General features: G+C 46.8%; 3 protein-coding genes across 5 annotated transcripts in view; 1 reads left to right on the forward strand and 2 right to left on the reverse strand.

Moving 5' to 3' along the window:
* LOC120908362 (clathrin heavy chain-like) overlaps nucleotides 1–6,195 on the forward strand; it is a 13,467-nt gene extending 7,272 nt beyond the window's left edge. The window contains 6 exon segments of the mRNA XM_040319282.1: nucleotides 1–1,432; nucleotides 1,514–1,546; nucleotides 1,549–1,679; nucleotides 1,776–1,862; nucleotides 1,969–2,185; nucleotides 3,858–6,195. The exon segment at nucleotides 1–1,432 is cut by the window's left edge and continues 2,615 nt beyond it. Of these exon segments, the coding sequence (XP_040175216.1) occupies nucleotides 1–1,432; nucleotides 1,514–1,546; nucleotides 1,549–1,679; nucleotides 1,776–1,862; nucleotides 1,969–2,185; nucleotides 3,858–3,868 (1,911 nt within the window). The 3' untranslated portion in view covers nucleotides 3,869–6,195.
* LOC120908366 lies at nucleotides 6,188–7,800 on the reverse strand. Its single transcript, XM_040319285.1, has 6 exons — nucleotides 7,583–7,800; nucleotides 7,257–7,503; nucleotides 7,033–7,161; nucleotides 6,861–6,939; nucleotides 6,644–6,783; nucleotides 6,188–6,565 (listed from the first exon to the last, which is right to left on the reverse strand). The coding sequence occupies exons 1-6, from the start codon at nucleotides 7,693–7,695 to the stop codon at nucleotides 6,248–6,250; spliced, it is 1,026 nt and encodes a 341-aa protein (XP_040175219.1). The 5' UTR covers nucleotides 7,696–7,800; the 3' UTR covers nucleotides 6,188–6,247.
* A 182-nt stretch (nucleotides 7,801–7,982) lies between these two features.
* Nucleotides 7,983–14,714, reverse strand: LOC120893692 (protein ROP). 3 transcript variants are annotated; one of them, XM_040295722.1, is made up of 8 exons: nucleotides 14,582–14,714; nucleotides 13,651–13,797; nucleotides 13,416–13,571; nucleotides 12,795–12,898; nucleotides 12,296–12,444; nucleotides 11,432–12,206; nucleotides 11,176–11,360; nucleotides 7,983–11,082 (listed from the first exon to the last, which is right to left on the reverse strand). In XM_040295722.1, the coding sequence occupies exons 1-8, from the start codon at nucleotides 14,607–14,609 to the stop codon at nucleotides 10,857–10,859; spliced, it is 1,770 nt and encodes a 589-aa protein (XP_040151656.1). In that variant the 5' UTR covers nucleotides 14,610–14,714; the 3' UTR covers nucleotides 7,983–10,856. The 3 variants fall into 3 exon arrangements, with proteins under 3 accessions (XP_040151656.1, XP_040151657.1, XP_040151658.1); XM_040295723.1 differs by lacking the exon at nucleotides 12,795–12,898 and adding an exon at nucleotides 13,206–13,309; XM_040295724.1 differs by having other exon boundaries at nucleotides 10,857–11,079.
* Between the last annotated feature and the right edge of the window lie 113 nt (nucleotides 14,715–14,827).

Consider the following 14,827-nt stretch of genomic DNA (forward strand, 5'->3'; position numbering starts at 1 on the left):
GTGATGGACTACATCAACCGCCTGGACAACTACGACGCGCCCGACATCGCCAACATTGCGATCAACAACGAGCTGTACGAGGAGGCGTTCGCGATCTTCAAGAAGTTCGACGTGAACACGTCCGCCATCCAGGTGCTGATCGAGCAGGTGAACAATCTGGAGCGTGCGAACGAGTTTGCCGAGCGCTGCAACGAGCCGGCCGTCTGGTCGCAGCTGGCCCGCGCCCAGCTCCAGCAGGGCCTGGTAAAGGAGGCGATCGATAGCTACATCAAGGCGGACGACCCGAGTGCCTACATCGACGTGGTCGAGACGGCGAGCAAGAACGACTCGTGGGAGGACCTGGTGCGCTATCTGCAGATGGCGCGCAAGAAGGCGCGCGAGAGCTACATCGAGAGCGAGCTGATTTACGCGTACGCCCGCACGGGCCGGCTGGCCGATCTGGAGGAGTTTGTGTCCGGACCGAACCATGCCGACATTCAGAAGATCGGCGACCGCTGCTTCAACGACCGCATGTACGAGGCGGCCAAGCTGCTGTACAACAACGTGAGCAACTTTGCCCGGCTCGCGATCACGCTGGTGCATCTGCGCGAGTTCCAGGGCGCGGTGGACGGTGCCCGCAAGGCCAACTCGACGCGCACCTGGAAGGAGGTGTGCTTCGCCTGCGTCGACGCGGAAGAGTTCCGGCTGGCGCAGATGTGCGGTCTGCACATCGTGGTGCACGCGGACGAGCTGGAGGATCTGATCAACTACTACCAGGACCGGGGCTACTTCGAGGAGCTGATCGGGCTACTGGAAGCGGCCCTCGGGCTGGAGCGCGCGCACATGGGCATGTTTACTGAGCTGGCGATTCTGTACTCCAAGTACAAGCCGGCCAAGATGCGCGAGCATCTGGAGCTGTTCTGGTCGCGCGTCAACATTCCGAAGGTGCTGCGGGCCGCCGAGCAGGCGCACCTCTGGTCCGAGCTCGTGTTCCTGTACGACAAGTACGAGGAGTACGACAACGCGGTCCTCGCCATGATGGCGCATCCGTCCGAGGCGTGGCGCGAAGGGCACTTCAAGGACATCATCACCAAGGTGGCCAACATCGAGCTGTACTACAAGGCGATCCAGTTCTACCTGGACTACAAGCCGCTGCTGCTGAACGATATGCTGCTCGTGCTGGCCCCCCGCATGGACCATACGCGCGCCGTCAGCTTCTTCACCAAACAGGGACACCTGCAGCTCGTCAAGACGTACCTGCGGTCGGTGCAGAGCCTGAACAACAAGGCAATCAACGAGGCGCTGAACGGGCTGCTGATCGACGAGGAGGACTATCAGGGCCTGCGGACGTCGATCGACGCGTTCGACAACTTTGACAACATTGCGCTGGCGCAGAAGCTCGAAAAGCACGAGCTCACCGAATTCCGTCGCATTGCTGCCTACCTGTACAAAGGTATGTTTTTTTAATACGATTGTTTGCACCCTCGGAACACGTTTGCTAAACTGTACATGTGGCGCTCCTTTGCAATTGCAGGAAACAACCGCTGGAAGCAGAGCGTGGAGCTGTGCAAAAGGACCGACTGTTCAAGGACGCGATGGAGTACGCGGCCGAGTCGCACCAGGGCGAGCTGGCGGAGGAACTGCTCGGATGGTTCTTGGAGCGGGGCGCATACGATTGCTTCGCGGCATGTCTATTCCAGGTAGGTTTGGCGGGCCCGGCCAGTTGGTGGCTAGTTCATTCCTGAACCTCTCCAAAACGAGTATAACACTCTTTTGTTGTTCTCTCTTTCTCACAGTGCTACGATTTGTTGCGGCCCGATGTAATACTAGAGCTCGCATGGCGCCACAACATCATGGACTTTGCTATGCCTTACATCATCCAGGTAATGATTTAGGACGAAATGGAACCTCTTACACACCACCCTGGTGCCACCTCCTGGTGCGTCCGTTATTGATGCAATCACTCTTCCCCCCCCCCCCCCCCTTTAGGTGACGAGAGAATACACCTCCAAGGTTGACAAGCTGGAAGCGTCCGATGCCGAGCGACAGAAGGAGGGCGAAAGCACCGAACACAAATCCATCATCATGCCCGAACCGCAACTGATGCTGACTGCTGGCCCCGGTATCGGCATGCCCCAGTATGCGCCACAGTACGCCGGCGCGTACGTGCCCCCGCAACCAAATATGCCCCCATACCAGTACGGTGGTATGTAAAATTGCACGTTAGCGCCTAGCAAGAAGCACAACTACATTCTACCGTGGACGGACGATCCAAAACACACATACACAACACTGTGCGAGCAGTAGTAGTAGAAGTAGTGGTAGTAGTAGTAGCGTAGGAAACAAGCATGTGTATAGAGAGTAATTCAGCTCCATCCTCCCCCCCCTCCACCTCACACGCAATTTTGCGCAATGCTCCCTGTCTTCAACAATCATTCCCAAATTAACGATCGCGATTTGCGTCGTGCGTGTGTGACGCTTAGATTTGTCTTTTAGGCTCCTGCGGAAGCACACAGTATTGTGTATTTTTATGTTGTGCGCGCCGCTCTGTACGCCAAACGCGTAAGAGCATGCCCTTGTGCCGAACAGTTTCTCTGTGACTGTGAAATGTTTTCAGCTGCAATGCATGTAGCTGAATGTGTTTAACGTTTGTTATGTGAAATCCTTATCCGACTGTCTACCTTCCAGTTTTTGTTTCTTTTTTGTCGCCGTCTGCGCAAACAAATTAGTGTAAGAAAGACAATGAGCACACACACACACATACACAATCTTGTCCATAACCCTTCATGCAGGATTGTACAGAGCGCTAGTGGTGCATCAGTGAAGTGTGCTAGTAGTTGACAGCATCATTGCCGCAGAGGATGAGAAGCAATTTAGACAGACATATGTAGACATTTCGCTCGCTCCCGTCATCCTGTGGATAGCATTTAGTACACGTGACTTATCCGTGAACATGCTTCCCTTGATTTTATGTCTAACCCACAACGTGTGTGTGTGTGTCGCCACTGCTGCTAATGCCATTGCTACTGGTTCTATGGCTCTGCTGCTGCACTGTTGCATTGCGCTCACGTAACCAACTTTCTGTCCGGCGTGTCGCGACCACTACAACACTCATCGTCTCATCCTTGAATTGCCGTTCCACACACACACACACACACTCACACTACTACCACCCGCCGTGCAACCGTCCGTGTTGTGTCGGCGTCACGCGTTTTGGTACGCCGGCGCTGCGATACGAATCATCAGCATTTAGTTAAATTACTGCACGTGCGCCCAATAGGAGGATGACTTTCTGGGGGTTTCTTCCCGTTCTGGCTTTGCTTTTGCTAAACCCACACCAATACCATACCACCCACCAGTGTGGTGTAGTAGTAGTAGAGGAAAGTGGAAAGGCGACAGTGTGGCGACAGTGGTGCAAAAGCGCGGCTAGTTGTTAGAGTATATTATATATCTATTATAAAACATATATTAAACATTTGCGTAGTAACGATTATTCTGTAGTGTGTATGGGGCCACGCAAAAGTGCACCACCTTCCAATTTACTTGTGTACGAAATAAAGCGATAAAATGGTTTCGTTTTCAAATGTATTTACACTTGCTGCTCTGATTGTTTTGTGTTTGGATATCTCGCTCATCAAGAAACATTTCTCTAAACCCCTCCAGCAAAACGCATCGTAACACACACACACGTCCGTGAAACGCGTCGAATATCGTATTTTTGTCCTTAATTTCGCTGTCCTTCCTATCGATTCGACCCTTTACTTATTATAATTTGCTGCTATTTGGTTGAGTTGAGTAGTCAAATGTTTGGCAATGGTGTTGTTATCATAAATAATAATAATAATAATGTGTCCTGTTTGTTCTGTTTCGTTTCTTAGGTTTTAATTAAAGCAGCACTAAAAGTTAAAGAAAAACAAACTCTGATCCCCCCTCCCACGAAGAGGAGAAACAAAAACCAACCCGAAATGTGAACTATCATACATACCGAAAACAAAAGGACCAACAAATAGTGTTGAACTCCTGTTTGGCGTAATATGCTAAACATCTAAATGCAAACACACAAACACATTTATGCATCTTCAGACCTCAGACCTTCTCACAGCTGCGCGGGATAATGTTGTCCCCCCTTCGCACCGGTCAGATGCAACGTTCCTCTTTACCTTGCAGTTGGATGGCAAGCAAGGACGTGCTGCGTTGCATGCGGGACGGGGCGCATATGATGACGCATATGCCTTCCAGGTTGGTGGAACACGGTTGCTGGGTTGATGAGTCATGAATGTAATAATTTTAAAGCATTGCCCTTCAGACAAACCACTATAAAAAACAACACAAAACAAAAACGACACGTAAGACAAACGACTAAGCAAAATAAAAGTGAAAAAAGCGAAGGTGAAAGAATATTCGTTAGCAAATATTATATGCATCTAGTATTGCAGTATATTGTGAGTAGAAATTCAACTAAAATCGTTATCATTTATCTTATTGTTCACTAAGAAAATGAAAAAAAAGCTAGATGCAAAAGAGATGAATATATAACTATACTTATAAATTATATATATACATGCATAAAGAAAAGTTCTATACAGCGCGCGCGTAAAGAAAGCAGAAGTAGAATGATGATGTGTGCGTACGTGTATATAGGGAGCAGCATGCCGAGATGTGATGCTTTTCCTGTTATTATCGTTGTGTACAATTTATCCTAAAACGTAGGCATATAGACACAATGCAAACCATACCCCAGTACAGGATGCCGCCAAACATTTAACCATGTTGTGTACACAGCAAGAAATCAGCGTACGAACGATAGGAGGAATAACGCATCCGGAGCAATGTTCACACCCCCGCCCAATCTCTACCAGAAATGCAATCAATGCTTAGTACTCATCCGAAAAGCAAAAGAAAAAAAGACACACACGCGCAGGTTTACATAGGAAGAAGAGATAGGCGTAATGTTGGGTAACTTTTTCCGCAAGCATGGAATATACATAAGTAGTGAGAAAACAAATGAACGCATTCCTAGTACTATAGCAAGCACATCCCACTGGTAAGATTGCTTCACTCACGGTCCCACGTGGTTGCTGTTAGATGGCAGCAAATGCAAATGTCCTTGTTTGATAACAAAATTGCAGTATTTTTCTTCGTTTATTTGGCTTCCTGCACACAGTAATGCAGTAGGATTTGTTGAAGACGAACCACACGACGGATTTCTTTGTTATTTGTGGAAGTTTTGGCACTTGATGCGTTGCTATTGCTTTTTATTTACTTCGGTTTGAATGGTTTCCTTCGCTATTTGCACTCCAAATGATGCAAATCATCATTCCTTGTCGGTACGATACGATGCGGTATAAGAAACCGTGATGAATCAAACCTTTTCTCGCTAAAGCACACACACAATACAGTATTGTTAGGTGGAAGCAAGGATGATATGCGCGATATAGTTTTTATTTGCAAATTTTCTGCACTCTTCACCACTACTGGATTTGGTTTTCAAACTGGATTGCTGCTTGACTTTTACATTAAATGCACAAACGGAAGCCGAAAAAACGTTACAGTGTGCGGTAGTATCATTATTTTGTCCTGTTTTTTTATCGTCACAATATTTTATCCCACCATCATTATCGTTATTGTGCGGCCGACAGGCAGACAGGCTAAGCTTATTTATGCAATCTATAATTATTATTATATTAATTCACGTACGTTTTAATTACGGACCAGGGCAGTTTACACGATGAAGCGCTATGCCTACTGAGTTTTCCTAGTATTCATGGCTGCCCTGATGCAACCCTTGCAGCCAGCCTAGACACAGACACACGAGGCCGCGGGGCTCTGCAGATCGAAAGATCGCAAAGGTTGAGTTCGCGTGGGTGAAACATTTAGATGAGTATATCTCGTGCGACACGCAACACATGCGACTAAAAATACATAACTGAAAAATACGTATATATATATACTATATGCATATGCATGAAACAGAAGATCCTCTTCTAACACACCATTTTCCCCTTACCTTATATGCATTATTGATTCGACACAGAGTAGCGAAAGAGTAAAGTGTCACCGAACAGCTGGTTGATTGAAATTAAATGCTATCGTTTAAAACCTACGAGTAAAAATCACACTAAGGAGCAAAAAACAAAATGAACGAACAAACAAAACAACAATAATAAACGCGCGCGTGAGGCGAATGAATAAACTCAAAGTTGTCAAATAAATCGGCTAAGTAGTCTGTGTTGCCGCATTTGTGCCGCTTATATCACATATTCTCCACTTAAAGTGCGGTTTTCCGTCGCTGCGTACCCTTCTCCGCACACAGACTGTGGCCTTCGTTGCGGAGTTTGGCAGCCGCCAGCCGGCGCACCTCGTGCAGTATCTCGATCTCCTCCTTGATGTGATCCAGCTGCGTTTCGACGTCCCCGCGCGGAGCTTTCGGCTGGGAGCCGCGCCGCTTGCGCAACAGTATGTACACGTGATTTATCGCATCTAGCAGGCAGTTGATGCTCGATTCGTTCTCCACCATGTAGCTCTTGACGACGGTGACCGATTTTTCCCAGCGCAATCCTTCCTCCTTTGCCGCAACGTACTGTGTCTGCGTAAGGCAAGCATCATACGGCATGTTAGGCGGCAGTTAGCACTTCGCACAGCGCAAAGACAATTGTATACGTACCAGAAGCTCCGACAAATCGTTGTTCAGCCCGGTAATGATGTGCAGGGCGGTCTTCGTTGCCTTGAACAGGTTCTGGCGAATTTCCTCGATTTCTTGAATCTTTTGCTGCTCTACGGCAGAAATTTCCACCTGAGCTAGTACTGGGGAAAGAGTAATGAGAGGGAAAATGCGCATAGTGTAAGAAGAGGTGGATCGCTTTAAAGTTGGATCAACTTACACAATGAATCACAGCGCTGGATAAGATCTTGCATGGTTTCGTAAGTCTTCGATTCGGCAATTGTCTGTTCCATTACTTTCTGCAAACGGAAAGAAGATGTAGCGTCTTGTCACATGTCCGCTTGTAGTACACGAGTCACTCCCTATGTACATCATACTTCCTATGAACATACCTCAAACGGTTCAAATTGATTGATCGTCTCCTCATACTTCACCACAAACTCGTCCAGCTGCTCCAGATCCGACTCGAGCTGTGCGATCTTTTCTTCGTACTGTACATGTTTTTCCTTTTCCCGCTTGACCTGTACAGGGATAGATGATACGGGGATAGAAATCAGAAGTTGTCAGCAATTAGACCTTTAGTTCAAGACAACGCTCGCCCGGGTGCTTGAATTACCGTGTCCAGGGCGCCCTGTTCCTTCATTTCGCAATCCTTTAGAAAATCGTTCAACTCGACAAACTCTGCGCGCATCCGTTGCAGCAGATCGGTCGTCTGCTCCAGCCGCTTCCGGTTGGTGACCACCTGCCGTTGGGCCTGTTCACGCATCCGGTGCTGCTCCTTGGTGATTTCCATATACTCCCGGTCATTGTGAATGCCCTTAAGCTCGAACCCATTGCGGGCGACATCCCAACCGGGGACATTGCTGCAAGCCAAAATATATTACATCATCGGATTCGTCCACACCCTGTATATGTGGGTTCTATGGCCGTCGCGATACGTACATGTAGCACTTGTTGTTTAATTTGGATTCGAAGTAATTTTCTACTGCCTGTTCCGGGTTCTGGTCGTACTTCCCAAATACGCCCAGCTTCGTGATGGGTTTTCGACGCGGCATTCTATAGGTTCAACGTAATGTGATGATGCAGATAATGTTTTCTGAAACGGCACCACCAGCAACTGTGGGTAAGTCGCCCCGACTTTGCAGTTGCTTTTTCATCAAACAACAATCCGATGGAATTGCGATTGGTTTCCATGGCTACACGCCCACCGATGGCGTTTCTAGATTTCCCCAGTTGTCAAAAAGGACACCAATTTGCTCGAGCAACAAAAGCCACAACATCGTGGATAGGAACTTTCGGCAAATTAACAAACGAAATTAAGGCAGAATCAATCACACGCGTATTCTTCATTCGGATAAGTATTTATTAAATGTAATTGTCTATGCTATGAAACTGGAGGAAACTGGAGGAAGCCAAAATACAACTAAAATACAAGCCAACTTTTCCTCTGCACCTTGAATGGATAATCATCATTCTCCTTCCTTCCTTTCTCTTCCCTCTAATCGCACCGTTACGATGCCACACACCAACAACGTTCCATATCTTTTTTTGTTTTTGTTTGTTTTGTTTTTTTTCATCACGAAGAATCAACGCAAAGAAACCGCTCTTCGCTGCCGGGACTATCGAAAACCCGTCGTTTCTGATCTAAATAATTGGTGGGGTGGTAATTAAGGTTATGCTGCTAGTGTGCCGAGGAATTACATTCCACTCGGATCACACCTATTGGCGCTGCTGGCACTCTCCCGGGGAAAGATTTGGTGGTGACAAATCGTACTCCTACTCTGCACGATCTATCAACGGAACACGCACGTTTTGCAATCCATGTACTGGTTCTTCTCTCCTGCATCTGTTTTCCAGTTTGATTTCCGTACTTAAAACCATAGTCCGCAGGGATCGTGTTTTCGAATGTCAGTTTCTTTCTTCGCGTTGATTCTTCCCAAATGCACACAAGAGTATATTAAATATGCTATTAGTTTAATAATTGAACGCTCGAAGATTTTAGATAGAAGTGTGTTATTGTGTACAGGGGGGGTCTTCTGTCTGTTCCGCTCTGTTCTGTGTGTGTTTTGCTCTTCACTGCGACCTACGACCAATCAATGGCAGAACATTATTGTTGGAGAGTTGTTTTATTGTTCTGGGTTCCGGGTTCCGCTTGTTCCTGGCGCAGAGCGTCGTGCCGTGGGATCCACAGCCGAAGAGAGATTGCTCATGCTAGTTATTCTTCTGTTCGGAATTTGCACACACACCCGTAACATCTGCTCCGCTCCAAACATTCCAAGACAATAGAAGATAAATATATGGGTAGTAAGTATGTTGCTATATACGTTTGGTTTGGTTTCCGCATTACGATGCGTTTTGTAACATTCCTTCAAACTGATCAATTTTATACAACATTCTTCCATCTGACCTACTCGCGCTTTGTGATCTTTGCATATTTTCTCTTTTTTTTTTTTTGTTCGATCGTTCAACAAGAAACGATACAGACAAGTACAATAAATATAGAATTTAACTTAGTGTAATTTTTCTCTCAAGTGTTTGTAATTTCTCAAGCATTGCTCCATGCCAAAAGCTGAACGCGGTTTTCACTTTAATTTTCCCAATTTCACACAGCAAACGCTGCAAACACGTGCCCGTAGATCGAATTTGCAGTTGTGTACCATAAGGGAGAATGTGTTTGTGTGCACTGTGCTCTTTGGTTACACGCCTTTGCCGATCACATCGCATTCGCAGGCAAAGCGGGACGAAGAAGAAGAAAAGCATGCTTCAGAAGCAGCTCAAAACTATTCAATCGATACGTTGAATGGTATCGATCAATTAAGCCGGAAGCTTCTGCGCATACAATGCAGCACCGTACCGTAGCGGTGCGCCTCTCCCCACACCATCTTCATCGACTGCCGCACGCGCCAGACGAAGAATTCAATTATTAGATCTGCAACATGGGTGCGCGCGTGTGGTGTTTTGTTTTTAAAAACTAATCAATAATTTAGCAGTAACTTGTTCACATCTTTTTCAGCCCATTCCTAATCGCTATGATATATGAACTTCTTCACGTTAATATAGCTTTTAATGTGTGTTTGTGTTTGAGGGGTTTTGTGATTTGTTTTTGTTCTCTCTCTCTCTCTCTTTGTCGTATTTCTTATCCCTATTTCGTCTGGTGTATATTTATGCTAATGTGACTTTGTGGTAAATGTTTCCGCACAACTTATGTTTTGCTGATCCAAGCGCTGGCGCATTATTATTATTATTATTTTGAATGTGTGTTTGACTCGTGCATGATGCCATTTTGTTTCATTCCATTACATTGCTTTTTGATATTTCTCCCCACTCACATCGCTGCTAATACTTCTTGCAAGTTAAACCGAAAGCGAATGGTTGAAAACTGTAACTGCGACCAACGGTTGGCCGAACTAATGCAACGGAAACTAACCCTCCTAACTTCGCTTCGATGTAATTGGCTAATAAGATGATTGTATGTGCATGCTGCACAATCGATAATAAAACCATAGCTTATAACATAAACGATTAAAATCCAATATGACTATCCACACAAGTAACAACAAGTAGCGAAACAATCCCGGAAACGTGATGCGTACCAGCGTACACTTTGTTTCCGACGGGAATCATGAAACGTACTAAACGGCATAATAGAGGAACGCAACAATACGCGAGAGTGCTTACGCAGTTACCTTGCGCGCCACTCTGTCTCTGCAAAATAAAGCAAGAAACGGAAGCAAATCACAATCGTTTTCCTTTGCAAAGGAATGTATCATTAAATAGTCTAAAAGAGCTTGCAAAATGCCAACGGGTAAAGAAACGCAAAATCTGTCTCATTGATTATTATCAGATGCATTCCCCAGACCGGGTTGATATCTCCCTCCTTCGCACTCTGCGCAGAGTTTTGTAAGTGTTCAAACTTCAAATTTAACTCCCTTCTCGATCGGTGTTTCGGTTGTATGGCACCCCTAACCCGAACCTGTGGCTTTGTGTGAGTGTGTGGGAGTTTGCTCGAACGGGAGTCGTGCATTCATTTTCTTAACAGATAACAAATAGAATACTCATCATCTTTATGACTGTCATACTGTCATACTGTTCCGCTCTTGGTAGAACAGCAATTCGAACACGGTCTGAGGATCACAAGGAAAGCGAACGGTGTTAAATCGGCGCAGCTCCATCGCCTCCACCCCCCTAGCGGCTGAATTGCACTGCCCGATCCACCTTACTCCTTGTTGAGCGAGCCCAGATCGCTGAGGAAGGTTTCCGGCGTCAGGATGTGGGACGAGCCGATGTACACCTCCCAGTTCTTGACGGCGGACGTGACCTCGTACGCGCAGCGAATCTCCGAGTAGCTGCAGCCTCCGACCACAAACATAATTAGGCGCGGTACGTTCTTAACCGCCGTTTGCGATTTGTCCTTGTGCCAATGGCCGTAGCGTGCACTACTGCTTTTGCACAATGAGAAGAAAAAAGCGAGCATGAAACCGGATGGAACAATTAGTCCAATTGGCGTGGTAGTTACGCGCCTGCACTACACTTACCTGGTTGGCGCATGGAAGCCGGCCATCTTTCTGCCACCGAGGAAGGGGAAATGACGCTCGTCCAGCTTGTTGTCGATCGCGTCCTCCATGATGTCCTTGATGACGGGTGTCCAGCGGGACATTTGGTAGGTGTGTTCGTTGATGCGCTCCTTTCTCGGCACGGTGTACGATTTCTTGCGATTGCCCTAAAGTAGAAATGTTTGATTTTGTTTAGCTAAGCTTCACTATGGCCTGCACATCGCCGCTTGTCACTTACATCTGCAATAACGTTGATACCCAGATGGATAAGGTTGTGGATCATCTCGCGCTCCTTCTGGTCGATCTGTGCATGCGTGACCAGCTTGGTCAGATTCTCCTCCGAGATGCCGTTCTTGATCATGACGTACAGGGCGATAATGCGCACCTTGTCGTAGTTGGAAACGTTCTGGTCCAGCAGGATCGGCACAATGTTGCGCATGTGATCCTTGATCTTCTCGCCCTCCGCGTCCGTACCCATGGCCAGATCCTGCTCCACGCGGCACAGCTTATCGACGTACCCCTGGTACGATTTCATGCAATCCTCGGCCAGGTGCAGATGGGTCGAGTACTTGGACAGCTGCTTCTGGTACTGGGGCATCTTTTTGATCATCTGCGACAGATCCTTCATGGACTGTTTTTCGCTCTGCGTGAGACGTTTCGATTCGGTGAACGACTTCAAGTACTGCGTCACGCTCTGCGACACCACCGCAATGTGCTGATGGCGCAGATCCACCCACAGATCGTCATTTTCGTCCAGCAGCACCTCCTTCTCGGCCGCATTCGGCGACGGGATGAACTTGTACACGTCGTTCACGATGGGCAGCAGATCGTACGCCATCGCCTGCAGCGTTAGCTCGTGCAGCAGCGGCGAAACGCAATCGAACCCACGGTCGAGAATCAGCAGCTGCGAGCGGGCCTTTTCCGGACCTTCGCCCATCGTCGGCTCGTCCGCCTTGTACGCGTCCAGCTTTTGCTGCACCATTTGGGCTAGCTCCACGTTGCCATCCCATTCGCTAGAATTGAAAAGAGAAAGGGAGAGGGAGAGCACACAAATCGGTAAGCTATGCGCTGGTAAGGAGACGGGTGCAGACATACTACCTACCTACGGTAACGAACGGACGGATATTCCCCGAGCGTCGCGCATAGGGTGGCAATTTGTTCGGCAATGCGCTCCATGTTGCCGCTGCGAGCCGACGCAAGCGCGGGCGAATACGCACATTGGAAGGTGACTGGCGAGTCAAGTGAGTACACCTTTGTACACGACGAGGAAAGGTAAGTAACGTATAGAACGGAGTTATAATTATTGCCGTAGAATAATGTTTGATATGTGTAGTTAACAAGCAAATTAAATTTTGTACAAATGCAAACATATTACAATCAATTGAATGACGTTTCGTGAAATAAGTGATGTTAACAGATGGTGTTAAATAAAATGAAAAAATGGAAGACATTACCCAAAATAAAAGCGTGAAAAATGTTAGACAAACAAATGTATGAAGGAAAAATATACAAAAACAAAAAAATAAAAAAATAGACAACGCATTTCTAGCTACATAAAAAAAAGCATTGTTATTAGTAAATGTTCCCAAAACTTTGCACACCTGCGACTCGTACGGCAGAAAAGCAATGTTGATTTCCTTCAACGTTTTAATCTTTCTGGATACGACCGATTTACAGATATCGTTGAACAGCTCCTCCGGACAGACTGCAACGGGCCAGAGGGTGGAAGGGTTAGACACAGAATATAGTGTGTGAGATGACGCACGGAATAGACATAACAATGTAAAATTTAGAAGTTAAGAGTTAACAGCTGCACTGTAAATTCCGTGATTGACACCTTGTTCCCGGGCGGATTAGTACGATGGCCATCCACATGAACGTGAGGACGGGAGTTAAGCTTAACGCACACAAACACACTTTCCCTACTTCCAGCACCCTTTTTCTTATGCAAGAGTTTAGTTTCCAGCGGCCACTAAATGCGCATAGTAAGTCTAAACCAAACCAATATTCACCTGCGCTTCGTACGGAATAAATGCAATACTCAGTTCTTTGCACGTTTTCATGAACTTCACTACGGTGCCTTTGCCCAGAATATTGAACAGTTCTTCTGGTACAGCTGGGATTACGGACGGACGAGACAGAAGAGGGTCATTATCGCAGTGTTACCATGCGCTGGTCTAGCAGCCTGGCCTGATGTCACCACACTGTGTCACTCTACTTACCCTCGGTGAAGAACACGTGTGCCGCCTTGTATGTCGGTTTGGCAGGATTCTCAAAATCCCGCATCAACAAACGTATCGAATCCTCTGACGGCGTAATCAGGTAGACCGCTTCGATCGCCGGCAGAGGCTCCCGCTTCTTGTTGATGTCCTCTACCACTGTTGGGGGGAAAAGAGCGAGGGTGAGATTAGTGATTCGAAGACGAATAAAGCTAATCGTTGATGTCTCTCCACTTACAGGTGACACCTTCCGCGCTGATTTCGTGCATTTTGGTGCACGCCGAAACCATACGCATGGCCAGCTTGTCGACGATTAGGATTCTCCATTCCGTACCAGGTTTGCCGTCCGATTTCGTCTTGCTGCGGACGACCTCATTCATGATCTCTGTACCAAACGAGTAAATGAAACAACAGAAATTAGCAAGCAAATAAAACATAATAAACAAACAAAAGATCCTACAAGCATCCCCAACCATCAACATTGAACTGAAGGTCAAAATTGATCTATCTTTGATTTGTTCTACGGATCAACGGATGATGCAAAGCAAACGGCACATTAAAACAGCATAAAAACAACCATTGTTTTGATTGTGCATATTGCTGACCCGCTGCTGAACTGCGAAGGTATTGCTAGAAATCTCTCGCTCTCCATCGGCATTCGTGCGGACACGGTTCTCGCACATTCTGACACCATATTCTATTGTGCGGCTGCTTTGCGCAAGTGCAATCAAAAAATCGATACCGAAGGCAAAATTTTCTGCGTTGTCTTCCCGAAAATAGTGACCCACTCCAGGTGGTGTGCTGCTCCTCCTGCCCCACATGATCCACGCCCTGCGCCTCGTTCTTCATTGTTGCACTTCCTGCACTGCCACTGTGGACCATTTTCATACATTCATATTTCGTGGGCTAGCTACAAAGGGTCACAAACTTCCGTATGGGGATGAATAATCGAACCCCCAAACCTCGCTTCACTGCCCAGTCGCACCCCGTCCCTCCAATAAACGGGAGGGGCGTTCTTCTGCGGTACACACTGCGGATGACGGACTGCTGGTCTGCATTGAACCGCAATACGCAATTTTCACACCCCAAAATACTTTTCACAGCACAATTAGTTCGATGGATTATTCTATCGAAGAATAGTAGCTACAAACAGATGGTGAATTACTCACTTTGACCAACCAACAGTTTCAGAGCCATTTTTGCTGCTACAACTTCAGCTTTTGCTTTAACTTTGCTTTTCTCTGAGTAATCACTGGCAAAGTGGTGGGCGATAGCTGTGTCGGAATCACTGTTCGCGTCAATGGCAAATGTCACCAGGGGAGTGATTTCGATCCGATCCGACTAAGGTGCAATGTTTGTTTACATTGTAATTTATGATGATTTTTTAAATATTTAGTTGAAATGTTGTTTTTTTT

This window comes from Anopheles arabiensis, chromosome 2 (genome assembly GCF_016920715.1).
Source record: "Anopheles arabiensis isolate DONGOLA chromosome 2, AaraD3, whole genome shotgun sequence".
Taxonomy (NCBI): domain Eukaryota; kingdom Metazoa; phylum Arthropoda; class Insecta; order Diptera; family Culicidae; genus Anopheles; species Anopheles arabiensis.